The sequence below is a fragment of the Pelodiscus sinensis genome, chromosome 4 (assembly GCF_049634645.1).
Source record: "Pelodiscus sinensis isolate JC-2024 chromosome 4, ASM4963464v1, whole genome shotgun sequence".
Classification (NCBI taxonomy): Eukaryota; Metazoa; Chordata; order Testudines; family Trionychidae; genus Pelodiscus; species Pelodiscus sinensis.
This window is the reverse complement of record NC_134714.1, coordinates 28,206,945-28,232,444: the sequence shown is the minus strand read 5'-3', so window position 1 is coordinate 28,232,444 and position 25,500 is coordinate 28,206,945. Positions and strand designations below refer to the sequence as shown.

Below are 25,500 nucleotides of genomic sequence, written 5' to 3'. Positions count from 1 at the left end.
GGCATTTGAAGGGCAGATTCTCCTAGTTACATTATAAACCCCAACTTACTCCACTGAAGCCTTTCAGGATTTTACAGTAGACTCAGGCCTAGTAAATTCCTGGCTAAACTGGTGGAATCATAATGACACAAAATGCCCTGCCAGACTGATGGAATTTGAAGTCTCCAGGAGTTATACTTCAGTTAGCAGATAATAGTCACAGGAAGGTAGCTGTGTTAGTCTGATCTTGGTAAAACAAAAAAGCAGTAATGTAGCACTTTAAAGACTAACAAAATATTTTATTAGGTGATGAGGGTTCATGGGACAGACCCACTTCTTCAGATCTTCACTTCTGAAGAAGCCGGTCTGCCCCACAAAAGCTCATCACCTAATAAACTATTTTGTTAGTCTTTAAAGGGTTTCATGACTGCTTTTTTCTTTTAGCAGATAATGTTTTACCTGAAAATAAGTGGCCCACCTTTTGTAACACTTTATTCTCCAAATTCTCCTAGAAATAACACTTAGCCCGGGTCTATACTAAGGCTTTATTTTGAAATAACTCCACTCCCCAAGTTGAATTTATAACCCATAATTTCAAAATAATGGGTGGTGGAATTTGAAATCTGTACTCCTGCTTTTCATCAGGAGTAACACTAATTCTGAAATAGTTATTTCGAAATAAGGGTAGTGTGGATGCTCTGGTACCACTATTTCAAATAATTACTCCCCAGTGCTTCTTGGGGCTCTAAGTCCATGGTAGCATGTCCATATTAACAGAGCCTTCCTTAGACTAATTTGAGGCTTCCTTGTACTTAAGTGTTCACTTCCAAAATCTCCTTTACTCCCTAAAAGCCACCGTAGGTCAATGGGAGTTCTATCTAAACTGGGCAGGGTCTTTTTAGTTCAGAGATCCCATCTATGGACCTGGAAGTGCTGAGCTGTCTTCCAGCCTGTGACTGATATACGGTATATGTTGGGGCATTTTAGTGTCCATCGTCTTTGTAGCAACTCTTCCCTTTAAGAACATTTTTTTCCTGTTTTCTCACTTTGTTTGTCTTGCTACTATCTTTGGGCACACAGCCCAATTTGATTTAATTTTTTCTCCTTAGAAGCAGAGTCCCAGACACTATTTCTGAAAAGCGGACTTTATACATTAATAAATATATAATGTTTATAAATAAAATATCATCACCATAGTTCAAGTCATAAAGAAGGAATTTATAATTAATGCCAATAAAAGCTAGAAAGCACTGTGTATTAAGGACCATTCTAATGGGGAATCAGTTTTTTTTTAAACAGAATTAACCATGCACCAATGGACATTTTTATTTGTAAAAGACTTTGAACAGTGGAGACCTGCTTCTCCTCTCACTCTTACTGCTTTTCCACTGGAGTATCCCAAATGACAGGCATAGCACGGACACTTTTAACTGCAAGATTTTTTTTCTTTTCCCTTTCCCTCCCCATCTTCCCTGTTTTTCTGCTATACCTTGTACTTCTTGCTCCATTCATCTGAAAAAGCCAGTTATGCCCATCAAAGTTCATGATACTATCTATGTGTTTTGTTAGTCTCTAGGGGTATGTCTACACTACCCCACTAGTTTGAACTAGTGGGGGTAATGTAGTCATCCGCAGTTGCAAATGAAGTCCGGGATTTGAATTTCCCGGGCTTCATTTGCATGAAGCTGGCCGGCGCCATTTTTAAATGCCGGCTAGTTCGAACCCTGTGCCACGCGGCTACACGCGGCATGGAGTAGCTAGTTCGGATTAGTTCTAGTTAGAAGCCTAATCCAAACTAGCTACTCCGTGCCGCGTGTAGCTGCGCGGCACGGGGTTCGAACTAGCCGGCATTTAAAAATGGCACCGGCCGGCTTCATGCAAATGAAGCCCGGGAAATTCAAATCCCGGGTTTCATTTGCAACTGTGGATGACTACATTACCCCCGCTAGTTCGAACTAGCGGGGTAGTGTAGACATACCCTAAGATGTCAGAGGACCAGACTTTTTCATTTTTTTCCAAATGATGTTACTGCATCTTTAAATCAGTGTGACACAAGAATTGGGCTCTAACAACATTCTACCCTCACTTCATATGCAGAACACCCAGTGATATCCACAGAGAGTTTCTTCACAATGACCAAGATGGAAATGACATAGGGTTATATGTACCCTTCAGTGCACAAAATGAATAGAATCCATGCATAAAAGCAGTAGTTACACTTTGGCTGCACACACAATGCTTAATCAAAAGCCCCTTGAAGTCAACGGAAGTAGCAGCTGTGCCTGGATTGGAGCTGCTCTGTAGTAATTGATGAATACTATATGTTGACCTGACCATTGGGATGTTTACTGAGTGAATATGTAGTTTTTCTTAATACAGGATCATAAGGGGAAAAACAGGTATGAAAGAAGAGGGAAGAGATAGCTCAGTGGTTTGAGCATTGGCCTGCTAAACCCAGTGTTGTGAGTTCAATTCTTGCCAACCCACTTAAGAGATTTGGGGCAAAAATTTGTTAGAGATGGTACTTGGTCCTGCTGTGAAGGTAGGGGACTGTACATCCTCAATGACCTTCCAGATCTAGAAGTCAGACAATCTCCATTAATTTTTTAAGGAAATGGAATGGCTCAAGTTAAGTCATCCCTCATCAATGCTAGAGGGTTGTTAAGAGACAGCACCAGGTTTGGAAAAGGCACATATTGAAGATCAGAAGGATTGTGGCAGTTTAAAACAAAAACATTTTCCTGTATGAGTTGTTTGGGGAAACCAGGTGGAAATTCTCAACACCCTGTTGGAGGTGTTTTAAGAAGCTAGGTGACCATCATGTGGGGTCGGTAAGCCTTTGAGTAAGACAGGAACCCATGTCTACAATTCCTTTGTTCCTACTGAAAAAAACAACAACAATGCTTTGGTTTAAGAATAGTGATAGAAATGTAGCCGTGTTAGTCTGGTGTAGCTGAAGCAAAATACAGGACTATGTAGCACTTTAAAGACTAACAAGATGGTTTATTAGATGATGAGCTTTCGTGGGCCAGACCTGAGGACCATCTTGTTAGTCTTGTTAGTGAGGCCAGACCATCTTGTTAGTCTTTAAAGTGCTACATAGTCCTGTATTTTGCTTGGTTTAAGAAGGCTGTTCATATTCACCACTGGTCACAGACTTCTGCAAGGAAGAACCAGAAGTGCTAGAATTCAATAAGCATTGTGAAGACACAAGATTCCATGACCCAGGGGTTGGTCTAAGAGTGAGAGAACTACAGAATTTTAACCCAGGACAGTACAGACCAGGAAGAGAAAAGTTCAGTTAGCCTGCAACTGCAACAAGGATACTGAAAACCAGGCTCACAGTGTCCAACATATCCAAAGTTGAAGAATGCCATTGTCTGGCACAACCACATGCCTAGTTGTGAACAAGGGAAATAAAATAACTTGAGTCTGAATACTCAAACCGAGTGACACTCCTAACTGCCCATGAGACAAGATATTGATCTCGTATTTAAAAACCCTGTGCACATTGAGGCCTCAATGCTACAATCAACGTCAGCATGCTCTATGCCAAGAAAAACATCCATTGGCTTTAACAGAACTTAGAAAGGGCTGGTATGTGTGGAGTCCCATCGAAATCAGTGAAGCTTCTCACAGAGACCAGAGTCCACACGCATGGATCAGACTGAAGGCCTGGAGCCTAACCAGGAAATTTTACCAGAGGCTCTATGTAAAACAGCTGTTCCACCTTACTTTCTTTGTAAATAATATTGAAGGAGCAGAAGTGAAGGATTTGCCTGCCCAGAGCACTAGTTTGCAAAGTTCCTCCTCTGCTCACATGGTTCATTTTATTTAAGATAAAAATTAGGACAACAATATATTTTTGGTAGCTATCCAGATCCACAAACAAGCCACCTTTAGAAGAAAAATACCTAGCCTGAAATGCAAGTATTTCAATTTGATCATAGTCTTGTAAGGGAAGATATTTTATAAACAAATAAATCTGCAAGACTGCAATATGAAGGGTACAGAAATGAATTCAACGTTCTTTAGATTTCATTGTCACTATAAAATTGTATTCGGCTTTGAACTACATTAGTGTAAATCAGCAGAAACTCCAGGTTTGTTCCAGTATAAAAGCCCAGTGAAGCCAGAATCAGTCCCTTAATATTTTATGTGCGTCATTATTATTTCAGTCCAGCTAGCAGCATCCCCTGAGCATAATACTATTTTAATAATTATATCTTGAGCTCTGCCATCAAAGGGAGTATTATGTGAAAAGATCACAATCGCCTTTCAAGTATTATTGATCGCATCTTTTTTAGGTTCAGCAGGATCTCTGATGGGATTTCTGACTATGGAATGAGAAATCCTGCCTGCTTTCAGAATTAAACCTCATAATCTCTCATTCTACAGAAATCCTAGCTTTTGCTGTTATAAGCTGCATTGAAAGAGGGTAAAGCTATAACTGTTTAAAGCTCTAAACTATTGCACTAAAATGTAACTCAGCTGTTTGCACAGAAATATGCAGCAATTATGATGAAGTCAAAATGCATCCTACAATTCCAGTGATAGTTATAGTAACCTGCATTCATTGTATTTAACTGGAGATAAATAAAAACAGAACAACAGATAAGCAACCATATAATAAGTCTGTTATTTATCTCAATGACATCATTTACCACACCATACTTTATACATATGTGACTGTTTATCTGGTATTTTTACTCCATAATATGTGAATTTTGAAAATCCATTTGACTTATAAATGAAACACAAGATAATATTCTTTGTCTCTTTCTTCCCTCCCATTCCTTCTACTGATCTGCTCTTAACATCTGCCATACTACAGTAGTGACTTTGATCATCATTGCACATAACCACACTGGTATTTAAAAGGATAATGGTAGGTCAAGGAAAGCATTACATAAGAACATAAGAACAGCTGTTCTGGGTCAGACCAAAGGTCCATCTAGCCCAGTAGCCTGTCTGCCGACAGTGGCCAGCACCAGGTGCCCCAGAGAGGGTGGACTGAAGACAATGATCAAGCGATTTGTCTCCTGCCATCCTTCTCCAGCCTCTGACAAACCGAGGCCAGGGACACCATTTCTATCCCGTGGCTAATAGCCTTTTACATTTAGGGGGTATCTTTTAATTGCAACTGAAAGGATTTTTTAAACATTTCTTTTTAGCATTTACAAATACAAACATTGTAGATTTATTTGAACACTTGAAGGTTAAGTCTACAATGCAGTGCTATTTCAGGATATCAAAGGTATTCTGAAATTGGTATTCCGCATCTTTTGAGTGCAGCCGTTATTTCAAAATATAATGGGCTCGCTATTCTGATGTCCCCTGTAAACCTCATTCCACGAGGAGTAAGGGATGTTTTACAATAGCAATTTATTTTGAAATAAGTGCTATGTAGAAAGCATCAAATTTTGTAATACACTATTTTGAAATTGACTCGAAATAAGCTATGCAATTTGCGTAGCTCAAATTGCATATCTTATTTCGAGTTATGGGTACAGTGTCCATCAAAATTTCAATATTATACATCTCTTACATGACAACATGCAGGCTGTGATACTCAGCAAAGACTGTGCAACTGAACCAAAAGATATAAGGACTGGAATCAAACAAGGGTGTGTGATAGCACCTACTCTATTTAGTATCTTTTTGGCAGCCATGCTCCAGATTATTGGAGATGACCTCTCAGGAAGAGTTGAAATAACCTTCAGGATGAATGGTAGCCTCTTCAATCTGGGCTGCTTCAAAGCCAAGACCAAGACCACAACAGCATCAGTGGTAGAACATCAGTACACCGATGATGCCCAAGTCAGTGCCACCTCAGAAGATGGGCTCCAAGCAATCATCAACATTTTTGCCACTGCCTACCACAGGTTGAGACTGACTGTCAATGCACGAAAGGCCAAAGTTCTCTTTCAGCCAACACCCACTATACTGTTATCCAAACCAACCGTCATGGCAGCTGACCAACTGCTGGAGAATGTCAACAGCTTCCCCTATCTCAGAAGCTAGCTGTTCAGCAATGCTGACATCGATGATGAAATCCATCATCGAATCTCCAGTGCCAGTGCAGTTTATGGACGTTTATGGAGGCAAGTGTTTGATGACTGTGACATCAAGATGCAGACCAAGATTGATGTTTACAATGTCGTAGTCATCCTAACGTTTCTATAGAAGCTGAAGCCTGGACTCCCTATAGATGACATATTAAAGATCTGGAGAAATTCCACCAAAGGTACCTGAGGAGAATATTGGGCATTGTGTGGCAGGACAGATCGACCAAAGATAGTGTCCTTGCAAAGGCTGAGTCTTGCAGCATTGAAGCAATAATCGCCTACAGGCAGTTACGATGGTCTGATCATGTGATCAGGATGCCTGACACACGTTTGCCTAAACAGATTTTCTATGCTCAGCTGAGGACCGGGATGAGATCTCGTGGCTGGGCAGAGGATGCATCACAGGGATGTTCTTAAGAACACCTTGGTAAAGTGTAGCATTGACGCTGACACCCGAGAGAGGCAGGTGAAGGATTGGGTAACCTGGAGGATCACCATCAAGAACAGTGCCCAACACTTTGAGATCAAGCAGCATCTCCATGAAGAAGATCAGAGAGCTTGACATAAGGAGCATGCCCGGGTCCATATTGGCACCACTGCTGTCAATGCCACTGGAGATAGAGATCTCACATGCAGCCACTGCTAGAGAGCGTGCCTTCCCAGAATTGGCCTAATTTCTCATCTACATACTCATCAGTTATAGGTGTCCAAGGGGAAATCATATTCGATTTGAGGGATCCCAGAGAGAGATGCACCCGAAAACATGAAAGTAAAATAGCCTAATAGTTGTCTTTAAATTCACTGGCCTGTATTTTTGTCTGCACTAACTAGAAAAGCAAAAATATATATTTTTTTAAAAAAAAGAAAGAGAGACAAGTAAATTAGCTTTCTAAACCTCTTTCAGTTTCAATATGGTGTTTAGAGTTTTGTAAAATCTGTTGTTTAAAAATGTGATTTTTAAACTGATGATGTCCTTTTAACTATAATCCTCTTAACTACCTAGGTATTTGACCTCACCAGGTCACATAAGACAAGTGAGTGGGGTTGAGCCTTGTCAAAATTTGTATGGAAAGTTTACATGGAAAGAAACAGGACATGGTACTGGTGACTGTCATCAGTAGAATACCCTCATGCTTAAAGTTAGACAAATACTTAACTACCTTGTGAAACTGGTGCCTACGCAGGTGACACTCTTCCTTGTGAAGAGATACTGAATCCATGGCCCAGCACAAAAGATACGTCACTAGTTTTACATGTAACTTAACGGAGAATCAGGCCCTCTTCCTTTTGGATTACTTGGAACCAAGAGGTCTTTACTTTGTCAATTCCTGGTTACCGAGTAATTAAACATGCAATCTTACCTTTTTCTTAACTAAGACTGCTTAGATGTCTCTCATTTTGAGAGACTTCACTTTTTAATGCCTTAGTTTCTTATATTCTGTACAGATGTAGTCTTCCTTCGTGTTTGCAGCTGAAACTATGAAACTGAGGTTTTAGAGATATTTACATTAGAGGAATTAATTCACTGAATTTGTTTCCTGTATTAACATTTTTTTTACTCTCTCAATTTGAGTCTTTGTTATACATAGTATTCCACATTTAGACCTTCACAGACTGAGAGGTGTATCTTCACTTAGGTTTTGTAAGGAATAATATTAATTTACAGTTCTACAGTACTTTTCTCCAAGGTTTTCCATGCATTTTACAAATATGAAATCTCAGGGTATATCTACAATACAGAATTTTGTCGGAAAAACGGCTGTTTTTCTGACAAAACCTGAGTTATGTCCACACTGCAGTCACATTCTTCCAAAAGTAAATTGAAAGAACAGAGGGGGTTTTCTGGTGTTGGTAATCCTCTTTCTACAAGGAAGAAGCCTTTTTCCAAAAGAGCTCTTTCGGAGAAAGGAGTGTATAGACAGGAAAGAGGAAGTTCTTTCGAAAGAAGAGGAAAAAGCACAAGTGCCCTGGTGGCTACTCCATCCATAGTAATCACAGCCTAAATGCAAGATAGCATGCATTCAGCGTGGACACTATCTTTCAAAAAAGCGCATTGCTTTTTCAATGTGCTTTTGTGTGTGGACACTCTCTTTCAGAAGAAGTTTTTTTTGGAAGATCTCTTCCAAAAAAGGTTCTTCCGAAAGAAGCCTGCAGTCTAGACATAGTCTCCTATCTCTCACTCACACTAAGTTGTACTTTACAAGCAGTTACTCTAAAATCAGGTTTATTAAATCTGGAAAAGTTGTATGGGTTTGAGATATGTTCCCTACACCTGAAATGGACACTGCAAAACCTTTATGTAGTTATTACTAGTTAACTATTTTTAAGTGTAACCATTGTAGGTATTATTATACCTGTTGTCCCCTTACTAAAGGGGCCTTTGTTTTATTCTGAAAAGACCCTGTGTGTTACAATCCAGACTACAATTCCCATGAGCCCTTGGAAAAAACAGGAAGGAAGGACTCTTGTGTGGGAGAGGGCTTCTCTCCATGTGCCTGAAGAAAAGAGGCCTAGCAGTCTGGGACTCTGCCTTGGAGTTTGGAACTGAAGGGGAGCCAGGCTGCTGCCAAGGACATTGATCCAGTCCAGGGGCTGTTGGAGTGCAGCTACAGACTGGGACTAGATGCCTGTTGGAACTGGGATTTAGCAAGCTGCTTCCAATAGGCTCAGCATGAGGCAGTAAGTTTCTGGGCCTTGTTGAAAAAGTGCTGCCTGGGACAGAGCTGCTGTCTAGCCTGGACAGAATCTCCACTACAGCTGCAACATCAGCACACCAACGCAAGCAAGTGTCTGGGACTGTGAGTCTAGGGGTGTGCACACTCTGGGGTAGGGTCACTGTTACTACAAATGTTAGCTATATAAGCTTCAATTATTGTTATGTGTTTTGTTAATGCTATTCATTGCTAAATCTGTTAATCCCTGTGTATTTAAGTTAAGTAAAGATTGCTTATTTTAAAGTATTCTATTAGATGTATATGATTTGTAGTTGTTCTGGAATTAGATCCAGATTTATGTTGGAATGAATATGTTCCTGGAGGCTCTCAAGGCACACCAGAATGTGTACAAGGCCAGCCAGTTGGAGGCACCGCCATTTTACATTCATTACAAGCAAGGGACTGCAGCAAGGGGGGTGGATAGGGTTTTCCCCAACTAAACACCATCACCACTGGGGTGCTCAGGATCTCTTTTGGGTTAAAACATCAGGTGCCCAGGCACACCTGTGAGTGTGACCTGCTCCCCAGTAACACGGGGAGGAAAAGGGGAGGTTACATACCCAATATACATATTGGTAAACAAAGACAGAACTCAACATTTTCAAAAACAATCCACTAATTCTGAAAATCTTTGATTTTAGATGTCTGGCTTTGAGACACATAATGCCTCATTATTTAGAATTCCTGGGCATTTGAAGTTCACATTGGCTACAATAGGGGTTGTGAGTGTGCAACACCTCTGAAAAGCAGGTTATAGGTCTTCAGTTGAGTACCCAAAACATTACACACCCAGAATTAGTGGACACTTGAAAATGTGGCTCTAAATGACTTGCCCAAAACAAAACCTACTGAAGTCATCAGAAAGTTTCTCATGGATTTCAACTGATCATTGCATCAGAGTGAGGAAAAGGACCCATGAGTTTTGATTCTAGTCCACTCATCTCACAGCTTTACAACCATAGAACTCTACTGTCCAGTTATTGTACTGAGTATTAAAATTGTAAGAAATGAAAACCACAGTTTTCAATAATTACTATAGTACCTAACTTCCTAAAGGTGCATAAAACCTTTGACTACAGAAGTGTCCCTCTCTACATATATCATTCTAACAAATGTAGGGAAAGACACGTACAGTATAATATACAGTACTCAAGAGTGTTACGGAGCACTAGATCATAATAAAAAATATTCTTTCAGGAATTATTTTCTTTAACAGATGTTGCTTCATTCTAAAAAATAAAGCTAGACAGATGAGCAACTCATAGCTATTTTGGAAAGTGCCTAAACTAACCTTCCTGCTGGGACGATTTTAAAATATTCATACATTGTAACAAAATGTTCTTGCTGTTGTGATAAAAATAATCATCTTCTGAAAATTAATTCTTGAGTGTTTCATTGCTGTATGAAGCACTTGGACATTCAGTGCATTTTTTCTTTTCTTTTTAGTGTTTAGAGGAATATGCTACAGAGAATTTATGAATAGAGCATATAGCACAAGGATATATATATATATCAAAGGCACCTAGTTGCATCATAAAAAAATAGGAGAGAGAAGCTCAGAGGTTTGTATATCAAGAAGCTGGGTACTTATTTGACTTTTTTCTTTCCCTCAAATTATCGCTCTTCTGACTCTATGCCCTGAAATCACTCCGGGTCGTCTTATCTAAAATGGAAACTGTTCTTGTGGCTTTTAGCAGCATTTACCTGAGATGGCCTGTTACTATCACTTCTTATTTTAAAAAATTGAAAATAGGAGTTTTTAATAAAAAGGGAATGTAAAAATCCATCAGAATATGGCCACATCTGAACAGCCAGCTTTCAGTTCCATTTTTAAAACTGGCATTTATTTTCTTATATACCATGGTTCAGTAGCCACAGTAGTTAACAGCTTTCACCGACTGTGCCAGTTTTAATCTTTTAGTGAAAAAGCAGAATGTTTGCACACTACAATCTACCCTCAATTAATTTTTTAACAGCAGTGTAAAGTTATCAGGCCTAATTCTGGTTTCATACTAATGTATAAATCGAGACTAATTATTGAACTCAGTAGACCCACACAACTGTAGAAGCTGTGTAAAAGGAGAGCAGATCAATTCCAGTAACTAACATGGCCTCAGTGCTTAATTTATGCCAGGTCTAAACCCAGGTACCTCTATGCTTGGTAGTTCATAGCATTAGCACTGGCACATAAGTTATGAAAGTAAAACAATTGCTTGAGTCCTAGCACCTCTTTCCTTACAAATTAAGCACTGCATGGCCTATGAGCAATTTTAACTTACACAGGGATTTTAACATGTAAATTGTACTTCAGTGAATTTTATAAAACCAGAGACAAAGAGAGATTCTGATGAAATCATAAACCATAAGTGCAGAGTCCAGATAGTTTGTGAAATCAAAATTTTAGTTTAGTCGCTACAAAACTAAAAAGGTTGAAGAATTGCATTAGCTATTTAAAAAAAAGAAAAGATTTCTTCAGCAATGAAACAGCGCGAGAGGGCATTTGAAGTTAAGGGCACAACTCCCATTGACTTCAATGAAGCCAAGATTGAGCACAAAATACAGTTAAAGCTTTGTTATCCAGCACCTGAATATCCTGAAAACTCAGTTAACCAGCATCACCCCCAACCACCAAACCCCGTGTTTATGGGTGTGCACACTCCACTCCCACTGCACAGCCAGCTGGCTTGATGCCTCCAGCCATTGCAGGGCTTCTGATAGCTGGCACTGCCAACTACCATCATCCTTAGGTGCCTCCTTCCCCCTCAGCCAGCCTCAAGCTGTCGGGAGCCAGCTTCCAAGCAGCTGACCTGCTTGTCTGCCTGCTGCATAGGATGGCTCTGTGACTTGGGGGGAAAAGTAAGGATAGCCAAGCATTCCCAAGGAGGAGAGGTGTTGGTCACCAGTTTCCACCAGGTAGTGGGCAAAGCAATAAGCTCAAATATCTGGCACATTCGATTAACCAGCATCCTCCATTTCCCATGAGTGCCAGATAATAAAGGTTTTACTGTAATCATTTTTAAGCCATGCTACAATAAAAGCATTTTCCCCATGTGAAAAAATGATAGGGGGCCTATTTAAATAGACAATAGATGTATTAATACAGATTGAAATGGTGTATCCCACAAATACGTACAGGAATTCATAAACTGTTTATAATACTGACAGTAATCTACAGATTCTGCAACTGATACAGTACTGGTGTCCTATAAAAATTATTAGATTTGGATAGAACTAATGAGATTTATAAACTGAGGGCCAAATTCTATTCTCAGCACATGTAACTGAAATCAACATCTTGCCCTTTTTACAAAAATTTGCTCTCAGCTAGGGGCAGCATGTTGCAGTAGATATGGAATTGAAAGGCAGAAGACTTTGGCCCTCATTCTCAAAGGTATTCAGGCACCTAACTCCCACTGAAATCAATGGAATGTAGGCACCTAGTTATCTTTAAGGGTATGTCTAAACCACATCCCTTTTTTGATAAAGGGATGTAAATTAGACATATCAATATTACACATGAAGCCAGGATTTGAATTTCCCGTGTTACATTTGCATAATGGCGGCTGCGGCTTTTTTTTCAAAACGGGGCTTTTCGAAAGAAAAACGGCCATTTATATGGAGATCGATCGAAAATAAAATCCTTTTTTGAAAGCTCTTGTACTCCTCATTTTCGAAAAGCCCCATTCCAAAAAAAAGCCGCGGTCGCCATTATGCAAATGAAGTGCGGGAAATTCGAATCTCTGCTTCATTTGCAATTTCGATATGTCTAATTTACATCCCTTTATCGAAAAAGGGATGTAGTTTAGACATACCCTAAGAGTCCAGGCATTGGGCTTTATTCCTAAATTTACCATTGAGTTTCTGGGTGATGCTGAGCAAGTCTCTTAAACTTTCTGGCTGTGTGTAGACTGGCCAGTTTTTCCGGAAAATCAGCCGTAAAAGGGCCAGTGTAAACAGCTGAGATTTGTTTTCCGCAAAAAAGCTTTTTTTTGCGGAAAAGCACGTCTAGATTGGCCACGGACGCTTTTCCGCAAAAAGTGCTTTTGCGGAAAAGCATCCGTGCCAATCTAGATGCTCTGTTCCAAAAATGCTTTTAACGGAAAACTTTTCCGTTAAAAGCATTTCCGGAAAATCATGCCAGTCTAGACGTAGCCTCTGAGTGCCAGGACCTCCTCAACTCTAAAATGCAGATAATAATTCTTATTCACTTTTATAAAGTTATGAGATCTATGATTTAAAAGTAATATGTAAGTGCTAAGTATTATTACTTTATAGAGTTACCCCATTTTACATATTCTCATCTGATGCATTTTCCCTCTTCAATAGCCAAGGCAAGACATGTCTTTCAAATATCTTATACTGTACATGCAGAGGATGACAACTAATATTCATAATTTCTTTTATATTGTAAGAAGGGAATGTGGTTTTTCACACACTCAGAGTTGTCCAATCAAATTTGCTGTGCACGATAGGCTATTCCCTCAGCAGGACTACAGGAATTTTAAGAGAGATGGCTCTCTACTATCCGTCTGTGCATCAAAATATCTTTAAATTTCACAGTGGGTAATGAAGTTTAATTCTTAACAAATGATGAGGAGGTAAAGAAAAGAAGAGGTGATATAATTCTTCTTTTATGGAATCTTTTCTTCAAAAATATATCAGGGAATCTGGGTAAAATCATATTGTGTATAATCAGAGCATAGTTATAAACTTGAGTAATGCAGGGGACTTTTGAAGAATAAATTCACAGTCCATGCTAAGACTTGAGACTGACCCAATCTCCGCCTCCCCCCCCCCCCCCATTTGAATAAATTCAAATCTTAATATTGGGGCATTCCACAGGCAGAACACCACTTTGTCCCACAAATGGACAGCTAACAGACAGGCTGATTTTGATCTCCTCTCAAGTAAATTAAATATGTAATAAAACTACCTTCCAACAAATGCAATGTCTCTTCCAGCATGTGTATCACTTTAAATCATTGGGCATCAACTGCAAAAAATGGCCAATACTCCAAGTCTTTTACTTTAATAGGAGATAAGAGTTTATATCTCAATTTAATGTAAACTGTTGATTAAGATGATTGGTAGGTTACATTAAACAAATTGTGTTTCTATAGGAGAGTTGTTCTTTATTGTCACATCAGTTCATGTTATCTGTGTCAACCATGGACAGCTGAAGACAGGGAAACAATTTTGGAGAAAATGTTTTATCGGGACGGCACTATTTAACTGTAATAGTTACTTATTCTGTCTTTCTGTAGGACATAGTAGCTACACAGAAATGTATCTGATAATCAATGAATCAGCTCTGTCCATGCACATTTAACAGTAGCTCACAAGGGGCTATGTCACCAGTTTAATCAGCTGGTGGGCTAAATTCTGTACAGTTACCATAGTATGAAACTGGAGCAACCATATTAACTTCAGCTCAGTTACTCCAAAAATGTGTGTAAAGAGCAGAATTTGCCTCCAAATCTGTGAAGCAGTTTGAACACATTCCAATTGAAGTAAACAAGCAAAGCTCCCAACAATGCAGAATCAGGCTTTGTGCTCATGTCTGGTCCCCCCCAAAATAGTGTTGGTTCACTGTTTATTACAGAAACCTCTCCAGCTGGCGTTATAGCTCAAGCTGTAGTGTCCAGGCTCCTAAACTAAGCTTCAGAGGTCCCAGGTTCCTATGTAAATGGATGTCTTTACATTAGGGTTAGAGCTACCTCTGTCCATGGTTAAAACAAAAGAGCCCCAGCATTTCCCTCAGGGTGACTGCCTATACTAGCCTTCTGCTGATCAGAATAGGGGTCCCTCCTTTTGAGTGTTCAGCCCCGTTTGAAACCTTGGCAGGCTCGGACTTCTGACCCTCCCAAAATGTAGATCCTCCCCAAAGGAAGAAGACCTTAGCTGTTACTCCCTCAGGAATGTGACTGGTGGTGGAGGAAGCACTGCCTGAAAGTAACAACCTACTGCAACACCTCAGCAACTTTCTCAACCCCCTTCCTCCTTCCTCCAGCCTTTGCCCTCCCTTTCTCACTTGTTTCCTTCAGCTGGTGATTTTGGTCCGGGTGTCTCTCGTTTAAGGAGATCCCCGAATCACAGCGCCAGACTCGGCGCAGAAACCCCCCCCCCCTCCTTCCCGTGAGATCTCCCACTGCCAAAGCTGTTTGTTCCCTTTTGATCTAACCTGTCCCAACGTGGAAGTCCAGCCCTCACACTCCGGAGTCCTCCCCCGCCTCCCAATACAGAGACTGCCGTAGGCAGGCAGGTAGGCAGGCAAAGCGGGAAAGAAAATTAAATACAAATCTGCCCCCCACGCCATCCCAAAGCCACCCCTCCCCCCGCCTGCCCAGCCAGCCCCCCCCATGCGCCCCCGCTCCAGTGCACAAACGCCACACACGGGCTCGTCTCCCACCCAGCTCGAAGGAAGCGGCGCGGCCAGGCACGGCCGGAGTGGAGAAGGCAGGCGGGAGAGGGGGACGGAACCGGAGTTTCCCGGCCCCAAATGGAATCCAGCTGGGAGCCAGAGGCTGGCGTGGGGGTGGGGTGCAATGGAGGGATATTTACCTTGGAGGTTTTGCACTCGGATGTCGCTAATCTGCCCGATCAGCTCCTCCCGCTGAAACCAGTCCCACTCGTGCCCTGCCATGGAGGAGCAGGCGGGGTGGGGGCGGACACAGAGCGCAAACGGGGACCCCCCTTCCCCAAGACACGCGCACAACCCGGGTCTGGCGCCGGGAGAGAGGAAACAGCGGGAGGAGAGGCGGGGCGGGGGAGCAGCCGCCGGCTTAGGGGGCAGGGAGACAGGCAAGGGGCTCAAGAAGGCGCTGCACGCAGATAGCGGTGGGGGGGGGGGGGACAGCCGAGGCCCCTGCGCACAGGGGAGGGGGCCGGGTAGCCCAGCAGAGCCCCCCGCGGCAGAGGGAGCAAGGGAAGGGGAGCCCGGCGCAAGCACACAGCGAGGGGGAGAGGGACCCAGCCGAGGAGCCCCCACGCCGCTCCCTGCCCCTCTCTGCAAGGGGCCAGCGGGCGGGAGGGCGGTCCGCTCCCAGCGCAGCCCTGGCCGGATCAAGTTTTTACAGCTGGCGCTGAAGTCGGAGGTTCCTAAGTTGCATATTGTGATGCCGCCTTGTGTCGCTGAGCTGACGCAGCCGCGGGTTGGGCAGCGGCAGCAAGGGGAAGAGTCCTCCCCCCCCCCCCCACCGCACCTGGTTAATAGTTACTGGAGAGCCGGGCTTGGTGCGCGGACCGCACACAGGGACCTTCCAGCCCCCCCAGCTCTCCCCGCCTCCCGGGGCAACCCCGAACTAATACTGGGCTCCGCTCATGGAAAAGAAAGTGAAAGCCCAGGCTCGGGGAGCTGCTGTAAACACCCCCCCTGCCTTCCCGCGGGGGTCGCCGCTCCGGAGCGCAGCACCAGCAGCGGGGAGCAGCGAGAGTGGAACCCTGCAACCGCGCAGCCGGATCTGGACGGGACACAGCAGCGCAGCCCTGGGGAAGCCGCAGGTAGCCCCGCTGGTCTGTGCCCACTGGGCTCTTTCGGCATCTCTGTCAGAGGCCACCGGAAAATCCTTTTGCGCGGCTCGCATACGGTCTCCTCTCTCCTACACACTCCGTGGAGCCGCGCCATTTATTTTAAGAACAATGCCCACGTTCTCACTGCTCCTCTACCCCTCCCCACACTCCCCACCCACACAGACACATCAGGTGGGAAGGACCAGCCGTTCATTTGTTGTCCAGCTCCCCCACTCAACACTGGCCAGTTTACAAAGGTCAAAAGGGCAGTCCTCGAAAGAGAATTGCACACATCAAGAGACATCTACAGCAGAAAGGGAAGAGGGAGGGAGTGGCCTGCAAAAGAATTGTTCCAATCAGTATTAAATAAACAATCGCCGCTAGTAATTAAAATCATGGATTTGGCAACTGATGTTGCTTCTTGTTCTGTCTAGGCTGGTGAGCTTTAGTTGTGGTCTGTTGTGACATTTATGGGTTTTTAGTATCATGCCATATTTGAATAATTATTGGACAAGGAGGCACTAGGATTATTGAGTTTAATTACTTCAGTGATGGCTGTGGTATAAAAACCTAAATAAATAATAAAAACATGTACACTTTAAGTTATTTAATCTGTGCACTTCATTTTTTAATTAGTATGTTTTCCTGCAAATCCACACAAACAATGTTAAAAAGAAATCATTAACACAACCAAGTACTACTAGCAGAGTATGATTAGTTGGATTAATAATTACCTGGAGTGTGCAAATGTTAATGCCAGTGTATTGGAACTTGCAGAGTTTAATATAACTGAACTAGGATCTGCAGGGTGCATCATGTAAAACTTTAAAGTACTTGTGAGATGCTAGATAGATACTGGTGCCATGCTCTCAAACTCTTTCACCTAGCTCGGGAATGCACGGTTCCCAGAGCAGGTCTAACAACTTAAATTAGAATAGGGATGTAATAGTATAGTCGATTAACCAATTAGCAAAAGCTTAATAGTTAATGCTACAGACTATACACATTCCCTCCCCCCCTCTTTGCCAGTACATTTTTTATCAGCCGGCTCAGTCCTGGTTTGTGCCAGGTTCAGGACCTACCCCTGCTGTGGTTCTGCATTTAAAGTGTATTAGGAGCCAGGTGGGCAGGCAGCCTGGCTCAGTTCTGGCTTGCGCTGGGTTCAGGAGCTCAGATCCCCTGCCCCCCTCCTCTCCCTTCCCCTGAATCAGAGGCAGCAGTGCAGGAAGGCAGCCAGTCAGTCTGTGTGGGAAGCTGGTTTTTACACTGGCTCCCCTCACAGACCAGCTCCTGCTTTGCGCTCCACTCTGCTGCCTTTGATACAGAGGAGTGGCGGGGCGCTCCTTGGGAGTGAGGTCGGAAAGCTACATCTACGCTGGCGCGTTCTCACGCAAAAACTCTTTTGTGGAAAAGTTCTTCTACAAAAATTCTTCCAGAAGAGAACGTCTACACTGGCATGTGCTTTTGCGCAAGAGATATTCTTTTCAGCAAGAGCATCCGTGCCAGTGTAGACGCTCCCTTGCACAAGAAAGCTCTGATGGCCATTTTAACCATAGGGCTTTCTTGCGCAAGTAATTCATGTTGCCTTTCTACACTGGCCTCTTGCGCAGGAACAGTTGCGCAAAAGGGCTTATTCCTGAGCGGAAGCGTCAGAGTTCTGGCGCAAGAAGCCCTGATTTCATACATTAGAACATCAGTTTACTTGCGCAAGAACACGCAGCTAGTGTACACAGGCAGCAAGTTTTTGTGCAAGATCGCGGCAGTGTAGACACAGCCTGAGAGTATAGAATAGTCAAGTAACTGGTAAGAATTCTTGAAGTAAATTGACTATTCAGAAAATACCGGACATATTCAATGTCCGGTATTTTCTGATTTTTCCGGATGCACACCGGACGGAAGCCTGGCGGGGGCGGGGGGAGCAGCTGGGAGTCCCAGCTGGCAGGCGGGGCCACGATTGCTGCTGGGAGCCCTCAATTGGTTGAGTGTGAGGAGAGGAAGTCTCCTCCTCATTTGTGCGTCGCCGGGAGCCTGCACAGGACAGGCAGCAAGTGTCCAGGTCAGTCCCGCTCCCCGCCAGCCAATTTGCTCACTCCCCCCCTTCCAGCTGGCCGTTCTCCCCTACTTTCCCTCCTGACCTTCCCTGGTCACCCCCCCTGCACCTCCCTAACTCTGCTTCCCGTCAGCCCATTCCTCTTCCTTTTCTCCCCCGGCCAGCGCCGCAGCACCTCTCCCCACTCCCGCCAGCTCTGCTTCCCGCCCCCCTTCCTTCCAGCCTCCCCCGCTGCACCCCCCTCGTCAGCTGTGCTTCCCATTCTCCCTTCCTCCTGGCCCCGCCCCCGCTGCACCCGCCCCCGCCAGTTCTTCTTCTTGCTCCCCCTTCCTCCTGGCCAGCCCCGCCCCCTTCTGGCTGGTCTCCCCTCCCCCGATACCCCGCGGCCAGCCCCATTCCACCCGCCCCCCCCCATGACCAGCCCTGCTTCCCGTTGGCCCTCCCACATCTCCCCTGCCCCACCATTAGCTGTTTCCAGGCCCCCCCCTTTCCAGCCAGGCCTGTCCTTCCCCCTCACCCCAAGTGTGTCCGGATTGTTTTTTTTTTTAAATGATTACCTTGGCCCCCCCCCCTTTTCTTTCCTCCAACAAAATTTTTTCTCTGTGTTTTTTTTTTTTTTTTTTTTTGCAGGGCGGGGAATGTTCGGTATTTTTCTTTCAGCCATCTGGCAACCCTACTACTAGCATAATTATCATCTAGATTATAGAAGGTAAAGATACAGTCCCTCCTCTGAAGAGTTTAAAAATGAACAGGACAAAGAACAGAAGTAGTTTAATTGGGAAAGGGATACATGCCTTATGTTAATTCAGTTTGTATTTAAACATCTGACACATTTCGTGTAGGCATCCAGGGAGAATTTGGTAAAATATACAGTGTTTAGGGATGCAACTGAAAATAGAGCAGAGATGGTTGTAGGAGCAGTAGATGCAGTACAGAGCATGAAGGCTGACATAAGTCAGTGGAGAGAACAGAAAGTGACACAATTGGACACACGGTCAGATACATTGGGAGAGGCAGAGATTTTCAAGGATATGTATTTACTCCTGATATGCCGCTCAGGGGCACAGGACTCAAGCAAAATGCTCAATAAAACTCCTTCTATTTAGTACCAAAAAGTATGTTTCATTCAGGTGGGGAGGAGTGTTGAAAAATTATGAGTTAGGTTACAAAAAATTATGAGAGGGTTTTTCAAGAGATTTTTTTAAAAATGGCTTTTTAATTGCCTTTTCTTTTAATCCTTTTAGAGACATGTTTCCCTCCCATAACCATTGAGGGCTAGACATTTGTGTAGCCCCCTGCTTGCTTGTAGTGGCACTCTGTCCCCCTCTAGTGGTGGATAGGCCTCCTAGAAATTGATGAGCCTGCCACAGCCTTGGCTAAGAGACATCTTTTAGCTCATGCTGAAGTGTAGACAGAGGTTCATGCATTAAACTCCAAAGATTCCAGGTTTGATCTCTGCGACCAGTTCCCTTCATGGGTCAATGTGACACTGACGTTTAAAAAAATATAAAAGCAGAGAGTCTTCCATAATCATGACTCCAAATTTCATGAGACCCACACTCAAAATCAGTGAGAACTTGTGGGAGAGGATTTCTATGAATAAGCTACATGCTTACGTGACAACATGCAATGAGAACAGGGCTATTTCTTTTAGACAAGTAATGGACAAAGTTTTTGATTAACAACTTAGTTGCCTTTTGATTTTTAACGCTACGTTTATTGATGCTTAATTAAATCCCTTACCTTTCACTGATTGCCCAGGACAACACTTTAAACACCCTGAAAAGAATCTAAAGTATAATGTCAGGGGTTAAAAAAAAAAAAAAAAGATGGCACACTGGAAAGTGGTAACTCTGACAGTTCGTACCGCACCTTGCACAATGGGGTCCTGACTCCGGATCCATGACTGGGGCTCCTAAGAACTATGATAAATAATATTAACAGCAATAGGATGTTCCTGGAGAACTGATATTACTGTATCTCTTTTCAGTTTATTTTGTAATCTGTGTCTATATGTTATTCAGATACCTGTAAAGTTTATTTGCTAAATATCTGTTACATAAGAACGGCCATATGGGGTCAGACCAAAAGTTCATTTAGCCCAGTATCCTGTCTGCCAACAGTGGCCAATACCAGGTGCCTCAGAGGGGATGGGCCAAAGACAATGATCAAGCAATTTGTCTCCTTGCCATCCATCTCCAGCCTTTGACAAACAGAGGCCAGGGGCACTATTCCTTACCCCCTGGCTAATAGTCTTTTATGGACCTAACCTCCATGAATTTATCTAGCTCTTTTTAAAACTCTTTTAGGGTATGTCTACACTACCACCCTAGTTCGAACTAGGATGGTTAATGTAGGCAACCGAAGTTGCAAATGAAGCCCGGGATTTGAATTTCCCGGGCTTCATTTGCATCTTGCCAGGCGCCGCCATTTTTAAAGCCCCGCTAGTTCGAACTCCGTGCCCGCGGCTACACGCGGCATGGACTAGGTAGTTCAGATTAGGCTTCCTATTCCGAACTACCGTTACTCCTCGTGGAACGGGGTGTACCGGTAGTTCGGAATAGGAAGCCTAATCCAAACTACTTAGTCCATGCCGCGTGTAGCCGCGGGCACGGAGTTCGAACTAGCGGGGCTTTAAAAATGTCGGCGCCCGGCAACATGCAAATGAAGCCTGGGAAATTCAAATCCCGGGCTTCATTTGCAACTTCGGATGCCTACATTAACCACCCTAGTTTGAACTAGGGTGGTAGTGTAGACATACCCTTATAGTCCTAGCCTTCAGAGCTTCCTCTGGCAAGGAGTTCCACAGGTTGACTGCACTGTGTGAAGAAGAACTTTACTTTATTAGTTTTAAACCTGCTACCCATTAATTTCAGTTGGTGTCCTCTAGTTCTTATATTATGGGATTGAATTAGTGGATTATATATTTAAAGATAGGGATGTGAATGGGTAACCAGTTCACCAGTTACCCAATAAGCATCACCCTTACCAGGTGATTGGAGCAGGATTTGGCAGCCTCGTGAGGTAGGGGCTGCTCCAGCTGGGCTGAAGTAGTCCTACCTGGGATCCTGTTTAATCACTTAACCGGTTAAGCTTAAGGTTTAACCTGTTAACTGATTAATCAGGATTTTACATCCCTAGTTAAAGATAATCTAATATATAAAGGAGAATGTTTGTATGTTTGTACTCTAATAATTTGGACACTGTAAGAGCTTCCGCAACCAAACTTTGCATGGGATAACCTTTCATCCAGGAGAGGGTTTTAAGGTACTGTGGGAGGGAAGAGATGAGAGATCGACACTTCTCCCCGGGGCTGCACATAGCTTGGCAGTGCGGGGAAAAGCGGCTTCCCGGGGGAAACAGCAGGGACAGTCACTCACTAAGGCCGGTGGGATAAGGAAGTGAAGGGCGGGCTGGGCGCTGGCGGCAGGCGCGTGGCTCCCTTCCCCCTCCATCTCCTCAGGCTCCTCACCTCAGTTATATAAACTGTCAACTTATATTTCAACAATGTATACTAACTCTATTTTTCAGTAACTCACTTTAATTATTGAACAGATTATATTATTTTTCCTAAAAAACTTTATCAATGCACAACAAATTGCATTTTTTAGCCCATTTTATAAAAATATTATGCCATTAAAAAAAAAGGCAGCTAAGAAGAAAGACTGCAGATGCAAAAAGAATGGCTTTATCAAGAGCACCGGAACGTGTAGAAGAGAGGCAGATTCGTCTAGACAAATAACGTGCAATACAAGCAGAATTAAGGGCATCTGAGAGTCAAGACCAGAGACAGACACGGCTCGAAAATCTGTGACTTACAAATGCAGCATTTAGAGCAGCTGAAAGTGTGGAACAGAGGCAGGTTCGGCTTGATAACCAATGTGTAATACAGGCAACTTCAAGAGCTACATGCTGGTCAATACTAGAAGGCAAGGCATTTTGTTATAATCTGACTGATAATTATGAAAATTGGCCTCAATTTGATATCGGGTGAATGGACAAAGTATGTTTACATTCTAGAGCTCTAAAGTGGATTGGAGAAACACCAGGCATGTGCTGTTTGAGTGGTACAATTAGCGTACCAATACTCCAACCTCCTCCGGAACCACTACAATCATTGATGTCAGGATTAACATCCAGATCGAAACATTTCTTGCAAAATATCAGAAAGTACAACTCATGCTTCCAAATGACATCTTTTGGTACAAGCAACGAAATATGTGAGCCAGGTTTCATGCCTACTTTTAAAGTTCAAGGCCAGGTTTATCATCGTATAGGATCATTGTTGCCACTTACAAATGAAGAGCATCGATTTCTTCAAATTTATTTCATGAGTGATGAAGATCAAGAAACAAACCAATGCTGCAGACACATTCCCAGGACAAACCCAGACATCATTTTGGACTTATAATGAATGCTTCACCAACATTATATATATATAAAATCCCTATAGAACTCAGTGCAACTTTTCTACCATTCAAAAAACAATAATGGACTACTGTTTTTCTAAATTTTGTTCCTCCACTTTCCCGAGCAACGCTGGGTAACTCCAGCTAGTTGTCAATATTTAAAGGTGGTCTGATAAGGAAAAAGAAGCTGAGAACTCACAGCCCAGCATATGGAGGGCTACGAGTATGGGGGGTTAAGATAGTTTAACCTAGGAATCTAAAGGGTTAACTGAGTAACTGGGTAACTGGCCACTACAAATTGGTCTAATATGACCCTAGCCACATTTTGGATAAAGTTCTGAAATGATGTGGGAGCATTACATAGCCCAAAGAGCATCACCAGGTAATGAGAGGGCCCATAGAAGCTGTCAAATGTCATCCTTCCATTCATCCCCTACTGGGGTATGGAGTAAGGATGTTAAATATCGAGTAATGTACTAGTTGAGTAGTCAATGGACTTTCCTGGGGCAGTGCCGCATGGAGACCAGGCTCAGCTCCATGCAGCACTGCTTTGAAATGTCAAGGTGGTGGCTTTTCAAAGAGGCAGCACCACACAGCTGAGCCCGGGATCAGCTGTGCGGCACTGCCCCTTTGAAACACTGCCGCGGTGTTTCAAAGTGGCAGTGCTGCACGGAGCCCAGGTAAGGGCTCCATGTGGCACTGCTGCTTTGAAGTACCTCCTCTTCCCTCCCTCCATTTGCTGCCCATATCTGATAGAGGCAGCAAAGCGGGGGTGGGGGGAGTGCGTTTGACTGGTCGACTTGACTATCCGATAAGCATTTACTTATCGGATAGTCGACTAGTCCTTAACATCCTTAGTACAGAGCAGGTTGTAGGCCGTGTAAAAAATCCATCTAGTGAAAATCCTTGCAGAATGAAGTCTTGTGAAAAGCTTGGGACTGTTGGCAGAATGATGAGCAGAACCAACTCTCACTAGCCTGACATTTCCACATCGTGATTCAGAAGGGCACAAACCCCTTGTACAAATTAGTCTCCTCTCCATTCCACTGTACCCTGTCCCACCATTCTTCTCTGACAGTCAAAAATTCAGGCAATGTGGATGAATCACACTGTGATTAACATTCATGAAAATTGTTAGCTTGTTAACAATTTGATAGCATGTATGGAGTTTGGCAGGGTTCTCTGCTTGTCGTGGGAATGCGGCGATTTCTTTACAGGATTGCTAGAAAAGTGTCAGTTGTTTTTGCTGCCACCCTGAATATATTAAGCTCTGTCTGTCAAGTTTGCTGCAAAGCCACAGCCAGTTTGCAGCAATTTAGCAGCAAATGCTAAACTCCCTTGTGGGCAGCAATAGCTGCAGAAGTGAGTATTTTCCTATGGAAATATGAAATCTGTAACTGGAGAATAGGACCCATTGAACAGGCTTGTATGTTGGCAAGGTGGCATTTTTGCAGATACTATGCATAAATATGGTGTGACAAACTTGTAGTTTAGTATAAGGATTGTGTTTTTACAGATATTACTTATTCTTCTGCTGGCCCTTTTTTCTGGGATTCATCTTCTTTCAGGTGTGAACTGTATTAAGGTGTACACTAGTTAATACATGTGGGCTAGGTCTACACTGGCGCGATCTTGCGCAAAACTCTTTAGCGCAAGAGTTCTTGCGTTAAAGTAGTTGTGGAAGAGAGTGTCTACACTGGCATGTGCTTTTGCGCAAGAGCATCCATGCCAGTGTAGACACTCTCTTGCACAAGAAAGCTCTGATGGCTATTTTAACCATAGGTCTTTCTTGCACAAGAAATTCATGTTGCCTGTCTACACTGGCCTCTTGCGCAAGAACAGTTGCGCAAAAGGGCTTATTCCTGAGCGGGAGCATCATAGTTCTTGTGCAAGAAGCCTTGATTTCATACAGTAGAACGTCAGTTTACTTGCACAAGAACACATGGCCAGTGTAGACAGGCAGCAAGTTTTTGCGCTAGAGCAGCTGCTTTGGCGCAAGATCGTGCCAGTGTAGACACAGCCATGGGGTGGAGGTTCTGTTCTAGCCTGGATGTAGTTTATTTTGTTACTCAAACTGCTGCTTGAGGGTGAATGGCTAGTTATATAAACTTAATTTGAACACTGTATACCTGAAGTTGTTTTCACTGGCCCAGATCCTGAAGTTCTCACTCTTTTCCTAAACAAAATCCCTCGCTGACTCAACAAGAGTTGAAGTAAAAACTATCCAGAAAGTTCAGGATTTTGCCCAGTACTCTTTTTTCCGTGGATCTGTTAGTGAAAGAAGCAATTGGCCAGATTCACACAGTGGCTTTACTTACCTGTTTACATTTTGGCCTGATTTTTGTTGTCACTCTTGTGTGACTGGCTGACTTGATGACTCACAAATCTTTACGCTTATGTTCTAGGATGGGATGGGTATTAGGAATAGGACAACGGTTGCAAACCTTAAGCAAGAGAGACAATTATAAAATATATATTTTTAGGAAATAACATCTTACGTGCTAACCCTAAAAGCCACAGGAAATTACAAAGGCATAGGAAATAAAGCCTCAATTTTGAGAGTTGCTGAGTGTCTCCAGTGAGATGTTCAAATCCCTCAGTCATTGGCTCCACCGTGTAATTTTCACTGTCTTAATCTATCCTGCTTGATCATAAATTGAAGGGCACAGACATTCATAGCAAAAAAGAGAGGAAACAATAATTGAGGAAACAGAGGTGATGCATAGGGGAATGAGTGCCCTCCCTCCCAAATTTCTGACAGCATTTATATG

The 25,500-nt window shown here is 43.2% G+C and overlaps 1 protein-coding gene across 2 annotated transcripts in view; it reads right to left on the bottom strand.

Moving 5' to 3' along the window:
- Positions 1 to 15,990, bottom strand: part of CLMN (calmin) — a 109,610-nt gene extending 93,620 nt beyond the window's left edge. For both annotated transcript variants that reach the window (XM_006133696.2, XM_075926637.1), the window contains exon 1: positions 15,323 to 15,990. In XM_006133696.2, coding sequence (XP_006133758.2) covers positions 15,323 to 15,404 — 82 coding nt within the window. In that variant the 5' untranslated portion in view covers positions 15,405 to 15,990. The remainder of the gene's footprint in view (positions 1 to 15,322) is intronic.
- Positions 15,991 to 25,500: the final 9,510 nt, after the last annotated feature.